At 41.6% G+C, this 17,756-nt stretch overlaps 3 protein-coding genes across 5 annotated transcripts; 1 reads left to right on the top strand and 2 right to left on the bottom strand.

Moving 5' to 3' along the window:
* Window positions 1–3,103: 3,103 nt before the first annotated feature.
* Window positions 3,104–9,302, bottom strand: LOC136434887 (nucleoporin Nup43-like). The gene is made up of 8 exons (XM_066427991.1): window positions 9,146–9,302; window positions 8,506–8,649; window positions 7,637–7,714; window positions 7,113–7,275; window positions 6,537–6,669; window positions 6,144–6,295; window positions 5,085–5,213; window positions 3,104–4,306 (listed from the first exon to the last, which is right to left on the bottom strand). The coding sequence occupies exons 1-8, from the start codon at window positions 9,263–9,265 to the stop codon at window positions 4,095–4,097; spliced, it is 1,131 nt and encodes a 376-aa protein (XP_066284088.1). The 5' UTR covers window positions 9,266–9,302; the 3' UTR covers window positions 3,104–4,094.
* Window positions 9,303–9,509: 207 nt separating this feature from the next.
* Window positions 9,510–13,655, top strand: LOC136434917 (transmembrane protein 192-like). 2 transcript variants are annotated; one of them, XR_010755798.1, is made up of 4 exons: window positions 9,510–10,089; window positions 10,467–10,645; window positions 11,408–11,621; window positions 12,319–13,655. XR_010755798.1 is itself a non-coding variant. In XM_066428033.1 (3 exons), the coding sequence occupies exons 1-3, from the start codon at window positions 9,606–9,608 to the stop codon at window positions 11,519–11,521; spliced, it is 777 nt and encodes a 258-aa protein (XP_066284130.1). In that variant the 5' UTR covers window positions 9,510–9,605; the 3' UTR covers window positions 11,522–13,655. The 2 variants fall into 2 exon arrangements, 1 of the variants encoding a protein (XP_066284130.1); XM_066428033.1 differs by having other exon boundaries at window positions 11,408–13,655.
* A 249-nt stretch (window positions 13,656–13,904) lies between these two features.
* Window positions 13,905–17,642, bottom strand: LOC136434896 (ubiquinone biosynthesis O-methyltransferase, mitochondrial-like). 2 transcript variants are annotated; one of them, XM_066428002.1, is made up of 6 exons: window positions 17,420–17,642; window positions 16,659–16,791; window positions 16,099–16,251; window positions 15,417–15,662; window positions 14,831–14,990; window positions 13,905–14,528 (listed from the first exon to the last, which is right to left on the bottom strand). In XM_066428002.1, exons 1-6 carry the CDS (start codon window positions 17,533–17,535, stop codon window positions 14,389–14,391), a joined length of 948 nt encoding a protein of 315 aa, XP_066284099.1. In that variant the 5' UTR covers window positions 17,536–17,642; the 3' UTR covers window positions 13,905–14,388. The 2 variants fall into 2 exon arrangements, with proteins under 2 accessions (XP_066284099.1, XP_066284108.1); XM_066428011.1 differs by having other exon boundaries at window positions 17,425–17,641.
* Between the last annotated feature and the right edge of the window lie 114 nt (window positions 17,643–17,756).

Genomic DNA, 17,756 nt, shown 5'->3' with positions numbered 1-17,756 from the left:
ACCCACTCTCTACTGCAATCAAGTCGCATGATTGGTCTACGCATGTGTCTGGCTCACATTTGCGCGTAGTTTGATTTGATCCTGTTTCTCAACAAAAAAAGAAGGAAAAAAAGGTACGAGGTACTCTTGCCCCTCCTTTACAGCAGTAAGCACTTAAGGCTCTGATACAGTCAAGAACAGTAAAGGGTAATCTGTCTTTTGGGGGCTTTTTTCCGTTTCGCATAGCAGTCCTTGTTTGAAGCACTAGTCTCCACCTACCGTATCCTGTCTGGCACAAGGGCCCAACTATGACGCATTCATATCTGCCAATCAAAAACGATTCACGCGCATATATTGTCACAATGTGATCAGGCCGAACAATCTTAATGTAATGGATATCATCCGCTTTTTTTGATAATGAAAAAAACTGAACCATTTAGACCATATGGGCAACCGTTCGTGTAATGATTGGACATCAAAAAGTTATGGCAGGTCAGTAAGTCGCTTCTTTGCGGTATAGGAAGAGAGAAATTGTAAATCAAACCTACAGGAACCTTTAGCTAACTCGGATTTGAGTCACTTGTAAAAGAATGTCGGTCCTATTGATTATCACATATATCACGTTTCTTTCGTTTTACATTTGTCTTGCCTGTCGCTTCCAAATTTGCATTTCGGTCTAACCTGAATGTCGTTAGTCAGAAGACGCGCATGTATTCAACATAAAGTCATCGGTAGAATGAAGTTTCGGTGGCCTTGGTTTGAAAAGTACACACCCGGTGTGTGACAACAATTTCAGCACGTCGGCTAGCTCTTTTTTTTACTTCCCCCGCAAACAGTTAACGGTCTTTCCACTGTTCATTGATCTGTTGGTCATTTAGACAAAGACAATTGATGTTTTGTTGGCTAAAACATTAATAGAGGCAAATCAACCTTTGAAGTCTATTCTACCAGGAACCGAGGTTCAAACTGTAAATATTCTAAGATCTTTTACAAATGTATACTTCATACATTCTCATGTAATTCTTGCATATGCATCTTTTGTTCCATTCTAGCCATGTTGGAATATTGCTGTGCTCCTTAATCATTTCTTGATACGATGGGTGATCAATAAGTTTCGACCTCGCCCAGAAATAAGGTGCACAACTCGGGACATGAATATATAGTACAAAGTGTTTTATCGACATCAACCAAATTTCAAATCATTGTGGTCATTACTTCCAGTCGACGTCCTTTCGTAAATCTGTAGGTTAGTGGCGAGAAAAACAAACCTAGTGTGAACTGTGATTAGAGCTGCGTGAACGGCGCAGTTCCTCCGGCTATGAAATCCACAGATACATTGTCAAAATGTTTGATAAGGATTCCCTTCGTATCTAAACTATAGGACCCCGTTCATATTAAGCCTATCATAGCCGGTTGAATTAATTCAAAGATTTACCCGGCTAGGAGGTTGTTTCAACTTAACCTGCTAAAACCCTTATTACCCGGTTAATTTGCGTTCATATTGGGCTAAGATAGCCGGCTAAATAATAACCGGTTGAAAAGTCTCTGCATAAATTAGCGGGGTCAGCCGGCAAAAGCCTCTTGTGGCCCTGAATATAGTTTAACTAGAAACCTTGCTGTCGGCGCTCCCACTCCTCCGGTTGTTGTATTTTTTGACGTTCTTGGAGGCTGACTTAAGATTTTTCATTTTGCTGCGGCAATAGTCCGTCGTCTTGTCAAAGCCATTCTCCGCCATTTTCGGGGAATAAGTTCCTGTTTGACACAAGCCCCCAGCTTTCTCTGCGTTTCCTGAGCCCCCAAAAGAGATATAAGGAGCCTTGTCTCCGGTCTTGACCTATGCGTACATGTTGCTTCCATCGCAAGTACAGAATCGCCGAATCAGGGACAAAGTTAGCGGGAATTGCACACGGCGTGCACGGATTTTGCACACGACTCGAAATAAACCCAAACTCGAATGATGACACGTCAACCAGGAAGAATGACGTCATCGGAACCGGCTAACTCAGGTAACGGTTTTATTTAACTTGTCCCAAGTATGCAAATGATATGCTAATACCCGTATATGAGTGTCTATGCATGTATGCGTATGAGGCACACGCGTGACATAAATCTACATGTATGTACGTATACACCTTCTTTGATATCATAACAGATACTATGCACTTTTGTACACCTTTACCTTACTCTTATCCACACACAAACCTGTCCTCCTCGCTCTTGTATACATTGTACAAGTAGACTAGCCTGAGTACTCGAGTGTCATCCTGTTTCAGTTCCAGGCTCCCTGTTCACTGTAACCATTTTTGTACACCCAGTTCACTCTAACTGAACAGGGTGTGCAAGGATGGTTAGAGTGGACAGTAGCCTGTATTTACACAAGCTCTCAGCCGGAGGTTACTGACCCCCACCCAAGGGTTAAAGGCGGTTACGGACACAGTCTGGACACTATGAACGCGATTCGTCAGGCTAGAGTGGACAGGGTGTACAAGGATGGCAGTAGAGTGAACAGGGTGTACAAGGATGATTAGAGTGAACAGGGTGTACAAGGATGGCAGTAGAGTGAACAGGGTGTACAAGGATGGCAGTAGAGTGAACAGGGTGTACAAGGATGATTAGAGTGAACAGGGTGTACAAGGATGGCAGTAGAGTGAACAGGGTGTACAAGGATGATTAGAGTGAACAGGGTGTACAAGGATGGCAGTAGAGTGAACAGGGTGTACAAGGATGGCAGTAGAGTGAACAGGGTGTACAAGGATGGCAGTAGAGTGAACAGGGTGTACAAGGATGATTAGAGTGAACAGGGTGTACAAGGATGGCAGTAGAGTGAACAGGGTGTACAAGGATGATTAGAGTGAACAGGGTGTACAAGGATGGCAGTAGAGTGAACAGGGTGTACAAGGATGGCAGTAGAGTGAACAGGGTGTACAAGGATGGTTAGAGTGAACAGGGTGTACAAGGATGGCTAGAGTACAAGCAGCTGTTTTCACTGTCCGGAGAAAAGAACCACTATAGTGATAGTTGAATGTACTTACTTACATAGAACATATTGATTACCAAAATACAAAATTGATAGTACTTATAGTACTGGTTATAAAACACAATAGAAAGAAAAATAGCAGCCCAATTTGTATCAAGTACAGGAGTTTTATTATTTAAGTTATACAAAACATCATGTACAAGAAATACAAATCCATGTACATGTATGTTAAACTAATACATGTACATGCACATTCTCATGATTCTTTCTAACAGTAGATTTTCTTATGTTACATATCTTGGGTCTCTTTAGACATTCAACTCAAGACACTGTTATCCTATTAAGTATTATGTGTGTTTCGGATGTTGCTGTACTGAAAATGACAAGGTGTGCATTGAAACAATAGTGATGTTTACCTTTGCAACAGAATGAGTCCCATTATTGTCACACTGCCTTTAGTCCACAACCTTGGTCAATCCCTAACCTCCAAGCAGATGTTGCGGTGTAAAATCATAAAGTTTCCAGACTGGCTGTTTTCACTGACAGTCCTCTGGGGTAAAGGACAATCAGAAAAAAATGACAGGTCAGAAAACTTCATAATGCTCTGCCCCAACATCTACTTGAAGATCAGCCAATTCCCTGCCAAGGCTGGTATCAGACTGGCAATGTTTTGTGTCTTAATATGGAGGGAAGTGACTGCAACTTAATATGGTACAAACTGACTGCAACTAAATATGGCGGAACAGACAGAGGCAATACCCAGATTAAAGCAAAATTGGAATGTGCAGGCATGTTGGATTACATCCAGTGCACACACTCTTCTACATAATAGTTTTACTTGAAAATCCTACAAAAAAATCTGTCTTCATACAAATGTAACAGAAGTCTCAGCGACTGTTGATGGTTCTGATGATGCACAGGGATACTCTGTCCAAGCCACACATAACGTTTTTAGTTGTCTAACATGATTACATCATTTACTCATACTACTTTAGAGAAATGGCCCAGAAGTCTCAGCAAATGTTGATGTTTCTGATAGCGCAGATGGCCTCTGCTTCCATACCACACACCCAACGATCCGGAGTTGTCTGACATGATTACGCTACTCATACTGATTTAGAGAAATGGCACAGAAGTCTCAGCGAATGTTGATGTTTCTGATGACATAGATGGCCTCGGCGTCTGTACCACACACCACGCTTTTCCCCACGATGTCCAGGGAGTTGACCGACATGATGTTATCGAGTAGGAGATTGGACACTTCCACCTTCTGTTTGCCAGACTTAGCTAAGAGCCACGGACTGGTCTGGGTCTGACTGGTAGCAGGCATCCGCGATGGAAATGGGGTGCCTGAAAATTAGACAAAAATCTAAATGCATTTCAATCCAAGTTAACCCTTGTCCTGCTAGCTTTTTTTACTATGCATTCTCCCTGTGCTGGACGTTTTCGACCCTCTTGAAAGATAGGTACTGCTTTTACTTTACTCCGATATAGTTACTCCTCTTCCAAGTAAACCTGTAATGCTATACATCAATAGAAAGCCGAGAGTCTCTACTTTTAGTAAATGTCTTGCAATCCATACCTAGATTCAGTAATAATGGTTAACAAGGGCAATAATGCAATAAAACATGATATTTTCATACGGTTTCTGTCTTAGTATTTGAACCATTTAAAAAGTATAATTATCAAAGCTACACCATCCCTAAGACACCCTGACAACATCAGAGCTACAAATATGAGAAAGGAATTTACCCATGTATCACTACAGGTGAGTTTATGGCTAGGTATTGTCCTGGTGACATGGGTCGCCATCTTGCTCATTAGCATAATTTGTTGGGAGCCGCAGGACAAGGGTTAAGCATTCTGTTTTATCAAATTGCAATAAAGTGATAGCACATATCAATGCATGTGTATTTAATGTAAATATGACAACTCAGTATCAGTTCCCTTCACAAATTTGAAAATATGCTGTTGCAACCATTGGAAACCCTAGTTGTAGTCCAAATTTGGTTTAGAACTTGGTAGAACTGAACTACATGTAGATGCCTGAAAGAAAAAGCTGTTTATTCAAGGAGGCTCAGCAATCATTTCAACACTGCAAATATTAAGAGAAATACTAGTAACCTACTTGCTGTTGGAGTTGCCATGGCGAGGGGTGTGGCCGTTGTCATGGAGACATCCCAGTGCCAGAGGGAGCCGTCTTGGGAGCAGCTGAACAGGTGGTCGGGGTGGGTGGGGTGGAACAGGACCTCCCACACTGTGGGGGAGAGCATGTCAGGTTACAGGTATCTAAAACACCCACACACATATGAAATGGGCCTTGACAAGATAGTTCAACTGTGCTGTTTGGAGATGCACTGTTGCACCTATATGAAAAGTCTTGGTGCACAGAAAAACATTTTGGGTGTACAACATAGGAAAAGTACTAGTAGTCAGCAAGAGAAATTCCTTACTGCCTCTCTTCAGAATTTAAGATTCTATAGCAAACATCAAAATTCTTAACAAGTTATATATGTCAAGCACATGCTGTATACTAGTGCACAATATAATATAGTACCTATACATAGGTAAACCAGGGGTGCACAAAGTGCATATGCACCCAGCATCTTGAGCCCTGATATCTGTTGATCCATTCTCATTTTCAGCTTTCAAAGTTAAGGCCTTACCAATCTAATTTGTTGGTTCTCGGAATCACATGTTCCTACTTTTTCCAAATCCAACAACAACAAAAAATACACAGCATGTCCCATTCAGGAAATTTGTATTCACTACATCACTATGAAAGTATAGAAAAATGGCTTAAATGCCTTTATTCGGCTTTTGTCTGCCAATGTTTTTATGTTCAACGTTTATGCTTTTTCATGAATGGCTGAAGCACATATAAAAAAACATGGTACATGTACTAATTTTCAATCAACAGGTGCATCTACTGTATAATAGGTAGGAGTACTGGGATGAGTTGGTTGTCTACCACAGAACCTAAAAATGTTTTTTAAAGCTGCAACCTTGAATAATCATATTATTCTTTATGTTATGTATGCCCCTATCTTCACCCCAGACTTATTGCAAAATTTTCTTTTCTTTTTTTTGGCACTGTCACTCCAATTTTTTTCCGAAAAAAATTTGAGACCCAACAAATCAAATTGGTGTGGCCTAAGGAAGGGAAGTTGCTCTCTTCAGTACTCACTGTCCCAGGCGTGAGCATCCATGGCAGACACCGGGTGCCTCTCCTGTCTCAGGTCCCACATGTACAGCGACCCGTCCTGACCCCCCGTCGCCACGATGTGCGGCTGACCTGGATGTTTGTCCAGACAGTGCAGTGGGATGCGATCACCTGATCTACACGGGCACACAACAACATTCAAATGACCTGTACACATGTGAATGTCTCCACTGATAAAATATACAATAGATTAAAATAATGTTTGTCTAGACAGTGTAGCTGGATATGGTCACCTGACCTAAAGGGGTACACAACGACCTTCAAATGACCTCTCACCTTGTAAATATCACTATCTAAACATTTCACTAAAGGCATCTAAGGTAACGGACATGGTGAAATGAACCAAAAACAACCTACAGGAGAAATATCCTGGTTGGTTCTGAGCTGGGTCGTCTGAGGTCGAACACCTTCAGCTGCCCAGTTGAGTTCACTGTGATGACCTCAAATGCCTTCAGGGACACAGCGTTGAGGGTACAGCTGTCTGCATTATCTGAGAAAGAGACAGGAAAAGTCAATCTAAAGGTCAAAATATACTAAAAACATTTTCTGTAAGCCTCTTCCTGACACCAAGAGGTGAAACCAGTGAAGTTTCTCTGCCTATCATATTAACATTGAGTGAAAGTGTGTAGGGAACAGGACTGTCTCCAGCTTTGAACTTTTTGCCATCCCACTAATTGTTTGGGAGCCTATTTCAAGTATTTGATGATTCTTGCTGCTAAATCTGTCACTTCAAGCTTACAAAAATACATTTTCATCAATTTCATGTCATGAAGTTCAGATTTTTTGTATGATAGGGGTGAATTCTTTTCTGTTCCAACAAGGAAATTTCAATACCGAGACAGAGGGACCGGTCCTGGAGACTGCCATGATAGGGAATGACATAAAGGTAAAAGCTGCTCAAGCTATTGTTCGAAGAGGTGAAACTTTCTGTACCTATTGTTCTGATTGGTGCCCTGTGATCCACCCTGACCACGTTGATGCGTCCGTCCTCCCCCACAGTGACAATGTCAGGTAACGTGGCGGCCAGGCCTGTACAGGGGCAGCCTTTCCCATTGTGGTGGTGCAGACTGTCCCACGTTTGACCGACCGACAGGGTCTGCAAATCAGACAAACAACTTTAGTTGTCTTAACCTTTTAAAGAAGATTATCAGTCATGTTTAAATGTTTGAAATTCATGGACACTACAAGCAGAAGTGCCAGACAAGCGTTGTTGGTTACACTGGACTAAGAAACTAAGAAAGAATCCTGGACACAGAGCCAGACTTTTTGCAAGAGGGGGAACAGACTTTCTGCAAGTTATGATCCACTGCTCACTGAGTCACATATCCTATCTGCATAACATGACATCACAGAAGTAGACTGCTTGACAAAGAGTTGATCCGTCGAAAATTTGGGTAAGTCTAATTCTTTGTGTTGGTAACTTGGTTCCAGAATGCCAGACAATTTGTTGAACAAACCTGTGAGTTGTGGTGATGTTTGTACAAAGTGACGTTCCCTGTTGAAGAGGCCGCCAGGATTTTGTCATAATCTAGAAACTGGAACAGAAAGGAGACATGTAAGATACATGAACAACAATGTTCTAATGGCTGTGAAGAACTCAATCTACATATATCTAACATTTGTTTATTTCAATCATCTCCAATATGTCAAGTCAAGTCAAAGCAATTATTTTCCTTCAAATGTTTATAACAATCTCACAATTTCCTTGAGTTAGCAAGTTAGGGAGTTAGTCTCAGGGAACATATTAAGTCTGCTGCAGTGGATATTGTCGTGGCTAACTCTGAAATGGCCAAATGTCTGGGGAGTTAGACTGTTAGTGTATGTGATCAGATGGTAACAATCTGAATACATGTACTATGTAACAATACAGGGTGTGTCAGGACAGAATGTACCATTCCAGGGTTATACATGCATGTGATGTACCAGTGAGTGTTTTTGCTTTCTGATTGACTGTTGCTATCTATAAGTTAAAATCCTCCCACACCATAAGGTGTATAGGGCGGTGCCCATCTCCGTTTCATAGCCCTGGGCCACACTGGTGCAATCACTGCAGCAGGGGGCTAGTCCACTGGCAGTGAAGTGCGTTTAACTTCCATACTTCCATACTGTTTCAGAAGTACATATGTATGTACCATTTTTATGAAGTCTTTGGTATGACTCAATGCGCCTCTTGTCCAGAGGTGTCCTACTCCTACCCAGGCACGAACTCGGGCCTTCCTAGTTCCAAGTAATTTGTACCAGATGTGGTAAGTGACAGAAGCGCAGACTACTACACCACAGGGACACCCAGTGTGTCTTAAAAATGTAATGTCACATGTCACTTCACCTTGAGGTCTTTCACATCTCCCTGGTGCGGCACCTCACACACCAGTCTGGGCTCTACAGCTCTGGCTGGGAGCTGGCCATTTGCAGCAGCGCCCTCTGTCTTCACAGGCGTGTCTGGCAGGTGCCAAAGCCGAACTCTGTTCTCCTGAAAAGATCAAATATAAACATCTCATTTCGCGGAAAATCTTCATGATTTGTAAAGTAACTTAAGTCTTGAAGAAGTATGACTCTAAAACATCTCCCTGACAATGTACACACTCAAAAGACGCTTAAATCTTTAAAAGACTTTTAAATGTTGTTGTTGTCCTATCATAATTTTCGCAAGACTAGGTTCAAGTGCACAGGTACGTTAAAATTATATGGAGATTCCTTGATACTTTATTAAGATCCATAATTTACCAACAAATTGTTAATTGTTGTCATTACAAAATTATCATTCTGTCTTATGTTGAAATGGTTGACTATCATTATCAACCATGTTTCAAATAGTTTGGACATTGAAGAAAGTGCAGCAAGTGCGTAGAAGACGTTTTGGGAGTCAGCTACCCCCCTTCCATGTGCATGCATGCATCACATGCATGGCCGATAATATGCACAGGTAAAGTACCCTGGTTCCAATAATTTTGACATTCCACGCTTACCTCATTATCCCAGCTTCCCGATACAAAAACGTCAGACTGCTGCAGGGCCTGTGGACCCTGTGGCCTCCACCGAATCTTATTTACTTTTTCGGAAACAAATTCTGCGATACATTCCGCCATTTTGAATTTAGAGACTTGCCGCGAACATCCGGGACCTCCTTTCGGAATATCTCATATTTTAGCAGGTATGATATTTTGTAATAACCTGCAAAATACTGGCCTCATAATGGTCTATAGCAAAGGCAAATAAGGGCATTACATCATTTATCTAATATAGGTTTAATGTATACATAATCTATTCAGCACTGTGTATCTTCTATAGATTTAAACCAAACCAAAGTCATCAATAACTTTGGACCCTTTTAGAAAAGTGGACTACTCAGACCAGAAGTGGAGGTGAACGGGCAACGAGGAAGTGACATTTGATTTGCTCCCGTGACTCTCGTAGAACTCCTAAGTTATGGTGAGTTTGGGGAGCGAAGGAGCCCGACAGGGCGCCTATTTCTTCGACCAAGAAGCAAGCCTGACCTCCAAAGACGAAGAGTTGCTTGTAGACCAGACTTTATCCGCGGAAAGCGATCCGGAGTTCCACCCCATCTCCACCGTGTGGGCCGGGGTAACCCAGGCGGTCTTGGTCGTCGCGTTCGCCGTAGCTTGCTTCGTTCTACCCGAGTTAGACATATCTATATCCATCCTGGTGTACTGTCAGACTGGGCTATGGTTCCTGACGTTTCTCTTAGAGCGCTTCATGCGGTACCAACACTTTGTTTCCCGCCGTAATGGTTACCTGGAGTTTTACCGACAGACGAAAGACATCCGCCGGCTGCCCTTCATCGTGATATCTGCGGGTTCATCCTTACTCCTGGCCGTGCTCCAACTTCTGACCGACCTACGGGAGAAAGATCCAAAGAACGCCGCTTTAAAACCCGATCATTACATACAAGGTCGACGTCTGTCCGAAGTTCCGAACGTTGGAATATAGATTATCGTAACTGTTGTCAACTTGTCATCGTTTTTGTTTGTTGTTGTGGAGTATCATAGAGTAGAGTTCAGGAAGTACTGTAGAGTTTTTTGACCAGGTAGGAACTCTAGCCTACTGTACATAGCCAATATACTAGCAAATACGTCCTCAAAGAGTCACCACAGCTCAAGTTCCAGTTTGGGCCACACATAATACTGCTTTCTGTGGGTTACCCAATAGCCTTGACTGTAGTTATACACCACTGGATGGTTTTCCATGTATTTTACTGTTTGGCTGGTCTTTGCTTTGAAGGTGTCATCATATGATCTCTGACCCATAATCTACCCATGTCCTCTCCAGTCCTGGCAGCCCTGGAGCTCATGATCAGCCTGCCGTGCCTCATCCTGTACCTGGTCCGCACCGTCCGATTCAACAGAAGTCACGCCTCGCCGGACGTGCAGCAGGACGAGCTGGGCTTCATGCAGTCCCACGTCACCTCAACGGAGGTCGGCTTCCGAGACGGGGACTACCTGGACGAGGTTCGCTAATTACAACCAACTATAAGCTGGTTCACAGTTTGAACTGGGCATGCACTGTGTGATACATTGTGGGTAATATGTCAAAGTTGAAGGCCCCTTTGGACAGTAACAAAAAAGATGAACAAAACATGTATTGGCTGCCAGGCATGGTGTCAAGCATGGTGTAGACAAAAGCTGTTTACAAGTTAGGGGCCTTCACCTTTGACATTTCACTTGTGCAGTTCGAATGGTGAATCGGCCTATAATGGTTTATATCACTGTTCTTCAGGGAGACATGCATGCGTAAAAATGCATAAAAATTATCAACAAAACCATGAAAATATATCACTGCTATTTAGCAACAGTCTGATCAAGTAGGTACTGTTTCATCATGTTGAAGAGGATGACAGTTTGCTCAAACTAAATTGATTGAATACGTATTAAGAAAAGTTTGCCCAGGTTACAGGTATCTATACATTTACAAATACAATAAACAGCTACTCCTATATGTTATTGTGAATGCAAACATATTGCCATATCTACTGAAGAGAAGTTTGTTGCTACTAAACTTTTAGTTCATCTATTCATTGATTTGGCTCTTCAGAGCAGACAAACAGGGCTCCCCAACTAACCTATGGCTCTTGCATAGGCTAGCCCTGCTGACAACAATAAACTTCTACTGCTGTTTTTGTATTTGGATATGGGTGTGTTATATGCGTCAACATCACCACATGTACATTGTCATGTCTGTGTTCTCATATGTGTTTGTCTCCTCGATCCCAGGTGCTGGAGAAACAGGCGGACATGATCCGGTACCTGCAGCAGCACAACGCACACCTGGGCAGACGCATCCTGCACCTGACACAGGACCAGACACAGGGCAACTCAAGACACTGAAGTCAATGATCAATAATGCATAGCAACAAACTCCTGACAATTACAGCAAGGAAGATATAGTTATCACCCCATGTTACAGTCCGGTCTTAAGCAGCTTGTACTTAGGCCACACCAAGTTAATCTTATGGATGACATCCCCGCGCGCATTGATTTTCGCCTGTTGTCCAAAAAAAAAAAAAAAAAATCACCTCCTCCAAGGCTACACAGAACTCCGGAACTTGCCGATTTAGATTGCCGCAAAAGGCTAGCATTGTGCCGGCTTATCGGAAAACTGGGGGCGTATGTGGATTGGTATGCCATCGATGTTGGCTAGGGGGATTTTGCGTTTGCACAGTTGTACGAGAGGATCGCCAAGACAATTTCAAACATGACCTATCCAGAGTGGCTCTGACACGTTTCTTTTGCAATAATGAGAGACATGGGAGAGGAATTGAGGGATTGGCAGAGGGATTTGTGAGCGTAAACCATGGAATGCTTGATATGGAGTTCAATGCCATGTATGTTGAAACTGCCCTTATGGGTGTATATGAGTATTCTCATCACAGTCATATATCATCCACAGTTCTCGGAGTCAAATACCTTCTAATAGTCTGCTATGATGAACAAGACAACCTACATGTACCTCCTACAAACAAACTGTGTTCTGTGGTTCAATTCGCAATACCAGCTTTGTACTAGTACTAGTAGCCCTGTGGTTAAGCAGCATTTTTTTTTGCTGGATTTTTCTTTTTTTCGCCCGCGCGCATTAGTTTTGGGGTCTCCAGAGGATGTCATCCATAAAATCAAGTTGGTGTGGCCTTACCATACAAAACTGGTGTGTTGCGCCTTAAGGCAGTTTACGAGTTATGCAAAACAAACATGAACATGCATGGATGGATTAATCTCCCTTTGCTACATCTTTTTGCTTATCTAAGTGAAATTTTTCTCTGGATGCTTATAAGATGAAAGATGTGGAAGAGCGAAAAAACTCAACTAGAAAGAGATGTATACAAGACAGAGGCTAGGCAGATGTCTGCTTGAAGAATACTTGTTGATTGCAATAACTTCCATTTATACTTTGCATGATGTTGATCTCTAGAAAATTGTAAGTTCTCGTTGGCTTGCCAATATGATTATGTTGTCGAAATACATGTCTGACACAGGCAAACATGTAAATTATAAGTTTGAATGATTATTTAAGAAACTTACAAGGAAAGAATTTTGTCTGTGGCATGTAGATATGAGCTTCATTGATTTCATGTGAAAGCAAGAAAATCTGTGCGGAAGATGAGAAGCTAATAAGTCTTAGTTTTTGCCAAGCGTTGATATGTTGATTTATGTAAAGTGCAATGGATAAGATCAGCTCGCCAGAAAATACTATGGTACAGCATATGGATTATGATTTGTAGTATCAACATACTCAGTACAGAGCTCTATTGTATTTGTCTATGGACTGCTCTATATAGCCTTAAAGCTTGTTGAGATACTGTACATGTCTTGGGAATCAGAAAGCAGGCTTTCTCAGACTTTATGTAGTGTATATGTTGTGTTTATCTGAAGGGTTATCATATTACAAAGTTTGAAGGCCCACCAGATACATGTATACTTTTGTGCTGTTAAAAATGGCTTATTTATAATCAACTTTAACTTCAGTACTGATTTAGTGAATGAATAGGTGAGGGATGGTATGTTTTATCAAGGATGTTACTCTTGTCATGTAGCTTGCAAAAAAGCCACTTGATAAGGGGTTGACGTACCTCAAAAGTGGCTGAAGGTACATATCTACATTGCACCCTAAAACAGCAGATAGTCAATGTACTAGTATATACATTTTGTATATAGTACTGACCAAGGACATGTAAAGTAGGAAGCAGAGGGTGTCTGTTGTTATTTATGAGGAATTTTACAGCCTTTTCACATGAGCATTTCTTAACAAGGCCATTGGAGATGACTGAGCCCTGTGTTAGGAAGGATTCTTGGTTGCATGAATTTATGAAAATGATTTTTGAAACTTCAAAGGATGGATCTTCCAGAGATTGACTTGTCAGATACACATGTACTTGTGTAAGAAAATTTTTAAATATTTACAATTTTGACAGGTGCATATGCAGAGAATTTGATTCTGAATGTTAATAAACCATTTTGACAAGAATAATTGGTCTGATTGTAATTGTTTTCCCCACAATGTCCAATATACAATATGTAAGAAAAAGTGTCTGGGTCTGAAATTCCCGAGCTTTTGGGGACACTTTGTAATTCATACAATGTGATATCAGGAACTGGAAGCCCTGCCACTTTTCTGTAGTACACACTAATTCAGCACTCTAATAATTATTGATTACCTTGGAGAGCTTTTTATATACATGTACCAGTTACAGATGTTAGCAATAGCACACACCAAAGCCATGGTTTCCATTCATTTTATTACTTGAGTTTCAGCAAGTGAGCACCAACATTGTTGATGTACATTGTAGTGTTGTTGACTTGTTCTCCTAGACCATTTAATGCTGTCAACTATGTAAACGCTGTGTATCTGCTGTGTTTATATGTACATTTTGCTATACATTCATCTCCAACACAATCAGTTCCTTATGGAGGTTGTACTCGCCAGTTGTAAGTACAAAGCTGGTGTTTTAAACCAAGTCCTTTGTTACACCATGTGGCAACTAACCACTTGTTTCAAGTCTTATACATGTACACTACATGGCCATTTGCAACAGAACTGAGTCAGCTTACAAAAGAGACTTCTGTCCCAGAGACTGTCATTCTCATAAAGGTCTGTTTAGCCAGAGCCGATACTGTATGGCTAATAGTTAATATTGACCGACAGAGACCATATACATTGCCTCCATCCAACAGCAGTTCTGTTGGAAATCTCAAATCTCTTTTTAATCTTTCTTGAGGTCTGCTTCTGACGCATCCTTGATAGCATGGAGAGCATAGTTCATCTCTGTTGAGCCAGTCCAATTCCAGTGATTCAGAAAGGGGTTGTAGAACATACCATGGATCAGGCGGGGGTGGCAGTTATCTGAAAATAATTCAAGTTGATTTGGTCAGCATAACATCTCTGATTTAGCAAAGTTTCATCAAAAATTGTAAGATATTGTCAAAATGAAAGACACTGGATAGTGAGAAATATTTTCAAGTTTGTTTATGAAGTCTACAATAATGTGAGGACAATCTTGAATATTCAGTGACATAAAATGTCAGTTTCTTTATATTCATGATGCTGGCACATTACTTGGATACTTTATCAACTCTATTGAATATCATGCAATCAGTTAGTAGCTAGTCTTTCCTAAGTTCCAAAAAAGATTTTTTTAAACTCACTAGCTCTCAGCTCATCTTTCAGCTCCTCTGGAGAGACAAACTTGTTCCAGTTGTGAGTTCCTCTGGGTACGACACCAACAATGTACTCTGCCGCTATCACTGCCAGGTAGTACGACTGGTTTGTGCGATTGATAGTTGTGAAGAAAAGGGATCCTCCAGGCTGAAAAATATCAAACATTTTCTGTTATTAATTTGGCTGCAGCTAGCAAACATAACATGCAACTTTGGAGGTTACATAACCTCCTTGATGCAATCAAGGATTCCCAACTAGTTTAAGGCTCATTCTGGTGACTATGACAAAAAGTACACAATTATTATTGGTTTATTGGTAAAACGACTCCATTAGTGAGTACACAAGCTAGTGTACTGCACTACTCTTCCTGGAGTCACATCATGTTGAACACAACTATCAAATATACCAGGAGAGAGTACAAGTTGTCCACAAAATGTAAAGTATGCATTCTATTCAGTTTTGCATGGAGGTTGGGGTTGGTGATTTAAGGTAATGGAGCTCCAATTGTGTAAGAGGCAACAGCTATGGCAGTTTGAGCATTGTCATTGGGAGAATTTTTTCTGTAATACACACCTTGACGAGGTCACAGCTTGAGCCTACAAAGTCATCCAGTGCGTCCACATGTTCTATAACCTCTGACGCCACTAAGGCATCATAGTAGTCTCTGACTTCTGATGCAACCAAGTCCTCCACTGTTCCGTGGGTGAAGGTCAGTGTGTCCTTCAGTGAAGGGTCGTGAGCCATGTGTGCGGTGGCAGCCTTAACGGCTTCCTCTGAGGCATCCAGACCTGTCACCTGGGCACCCAGCTTTGCCAGGGGCTGTGGCACAGGGAAAATTACATCTGCTGTCATCATAGCTTCAAACCATTTCTAAGTATTTTGTGAATTTTGTCTCATGTAAGTGATATTAACTAAATTGGTTAGAGAAGAAAGTATCCAAATATGATGTGAGCTAAATACTGTAGTTGGCAGCCTGGAAATTTGCCCAAATAAGGAACTGGAAGATGCCAAATCTGAAAGCAGTTGCTTCTCTTACATGTGTTTCTAAAGATTAAGTTCGAGACTACCAAGAGACTCACAGATTTATGCTAAATTTATATTGTAATTGCTTTCATTGCATTCAGATTATACTTTGTTTATTCTGCATAACCAGCAAAACTGTCTTTGTGCGTAACACACTAGTTTTGTACACTAGGTACAAGCTGTGTAAGACCAGACTGATACATGTATATTATAATTACAGACTAGACCATACCACAGACAGAATCCCTCCGCCACATCCTACATCCAGGATCCTCAGCCCCTCCAGCGGCCGGCTCTTCCTACTGACCCTGTGCTGCTTCATGAGTGTGTCTCTGATCAGGGGAACTCTCAGTCTGTTCATGGAGTGTAGCCCTTTCAGTTCACCCTGGGAAACAGAAAAATATAATAGTTATGGCTTAAAGGAAAGCTTTTCTTTCACTGGTCCAGGCAAGATGAACAGGTATCCACTCACTTATTGATGTACATTATATAAAGCGTGTATGTATTGTGTGATGTCCCCTTCATCTTTTCAGCAAAAGCAATAAACATGGAACCATGATCAAGGGCTGCAACCCTTCCCACAAAAATTCCAGGAGTACTCAATTGCAAAGTATGGTCAGCAATGTAAAAGAACCCAATAAACTTATCAACAAGAGTAGGGGAGACCCGGTGTGCTTGAATTGGCCCATGGACCAATGAATCAATGATAATTGCTGGGCTTCCAACTCTCAACCATCTGATTTGTTAGCAGGGTTGCTTGTCACTGTACCATCCACACTACTCAGTACTCACCTTAGTGTCCCACCACTTGCTGGCCAGAGCATTGAACTTCTTCACCTCTTCAGGATTTATGCTGGTTTTCTTCTGCTTTGTCCCTGATTCAGTCATAGACTCACTGCTGGTATACGCTGTGCTGTTGTAGTACCTAGAATGAAGGCAATATATGGTTTAAGGTCTCCGTAAACCTATTTGGATGGACATTTTCATGGGCTGGCGTTGGCTAATAAGATGCTTTGGTGACCTTCTGACTCATATTTGACCTATATGCATTAGTCGGTCCTAGGGTCGACTCCAACTCGGACATGTTGTAAGGGATGCATTTGTCATATCGGATGGTGATGCCAAGCCGGCGGCCCAGTGTATGAGGGAGCTTCGGGCATAAGCCTAAAGCATCAAACCTCTGCACGTAAAAGAACCCAACACACTTATCGAGAAGAGTAGGAGTGACCTGGTGTGATTGGCCAAAAATGCAAGCCGTGACAATGAAGAATCTATTACTCGGTATATCATACTCTTTTTAATAGTTTTGTTCATCCATCCTCTGATCCTGATCATGTAGATTTCATAAATGAAGGCAGCTTTTTTTTGCCAAACTTTTGTTTTCATTCGCACGCTCCCATCAGTTTTTATATCCCCAGAGGATGTCATCCATATAATCTATTCAACACGGCTTTACATACAATATATTGAACATCTACCGTATGATCTACGTGATCTAGAAATTATTTTCAATCTGTGGGAAAGCAAAAAATGGGGAGGGGCGGCTCCCTTACCTAACCGAAGTTTTTCTCGAAGTCGAATTCAATACGACATTGAAACGCGGCAGTGAGGCTCTGTTGGACCGAAGAACTACACTGACCATCCTTCCACAAAGTTTACACGCGTGCATTTTCGTCAAACTGGGTAGAAAGCTATGATTATCACTTCTCACGTGTCCAGACCTTCACAACATCAATCAAGGGTGAAAGGTCACGGCGTGATGTTTTCGCCAGGTGTGATGGGATATATGTCTAGTCTCGTCCACTCGTACTTTGGGGGGAGAGAATAAATTTGATACTCATTATATTAGTGTATATTGAGTGTTATAGAAACCAAAACGTCAATGTGAAT

The sequence above is a fragment of the Branchiostoma lanceolatum genome, chromosome 1 (assembly GCF_035083965.1).
Source record: "Branchiostoma lanceolatum isolate klBraLanc5 chromosome 1, klBraLanc5.hap2, whole genome shotgun sequence".
Taxonomy (NCBI): Eukaryota; Metazoa; Chordata; class Leptocardii; order Amphioxiformes; family Branchiostomatidae; genus Branchiostoma; species Branchiostoma lanceolatum.
The sequence above is the reverse complement of the archived record's forward strand: the minus strand, read 5'-3'. Positions and strand labels throughout refer to the sequence as shown.

Coding starts and splice junctions, on each gene's coding strand:
- LOC136434917 (XM_066428033.1), top strand. CDS start 9,606: ATGGTGAGTTTGGGGAGCGAAGGAGCCCGACAGGGCGCCTATTTCTTC. Junction 10,090..10,466: donor ACCCGATCATTACATACAAG/GTCGACGTCTGT, acceptor TGTCCTCTCCAG/TCCTGGCAGCCCTGGAGCTC. Junction 10,646..11,407: donor ACGGGGACTACCTGGACGAG/GTTCGCTAATTA, acceptor CCTCGATCCCAG/GTGCTGGAGAAACAGGCGGA.
- LOC136434896 (XM_066428002.1), bottom strand. CDS start 17,535: ATGCACGCGTGTAAACTTTGTGGAAGGATGGTCAGTGTAGTTCTTCGG. Junction 16,252..16,658: donor GCAAGTGGTGGGACACTAAG/GTGAGTACTGAG, acceptor TCTGTTTCCCAG/GGTGAACTGAAAGGGCTACA. Junction 15,663..16,098: donor GCGGAGGGATTCTGTCTGTG/GTATGGTCTAGT, acceptor CCTGTGCCACAG/CCCCTGGCAAAGCTGGGTGC.
- LOC136434887 (XM_066427991.1), bottom strand. CDS start 9,265: ATGGCGGAATGTATCGCAGAATTTGTTTCCGAAAAAGTAAATAAGATT. Junction 7,276..7,636: donor AACATCACCACAACTCACAG/GTTTGTTCAACA, acceptor TCTGATTTGCAG/ACCCTGTCGGTCGGTCAAAC. Junction 6,296..6,536: donor CCAACCAGGATATTTCTCCT/GTAGGTTGTTTT, acceptor GTGCCCGTGTAG/ATCAGGTGATCGCATCCCAC.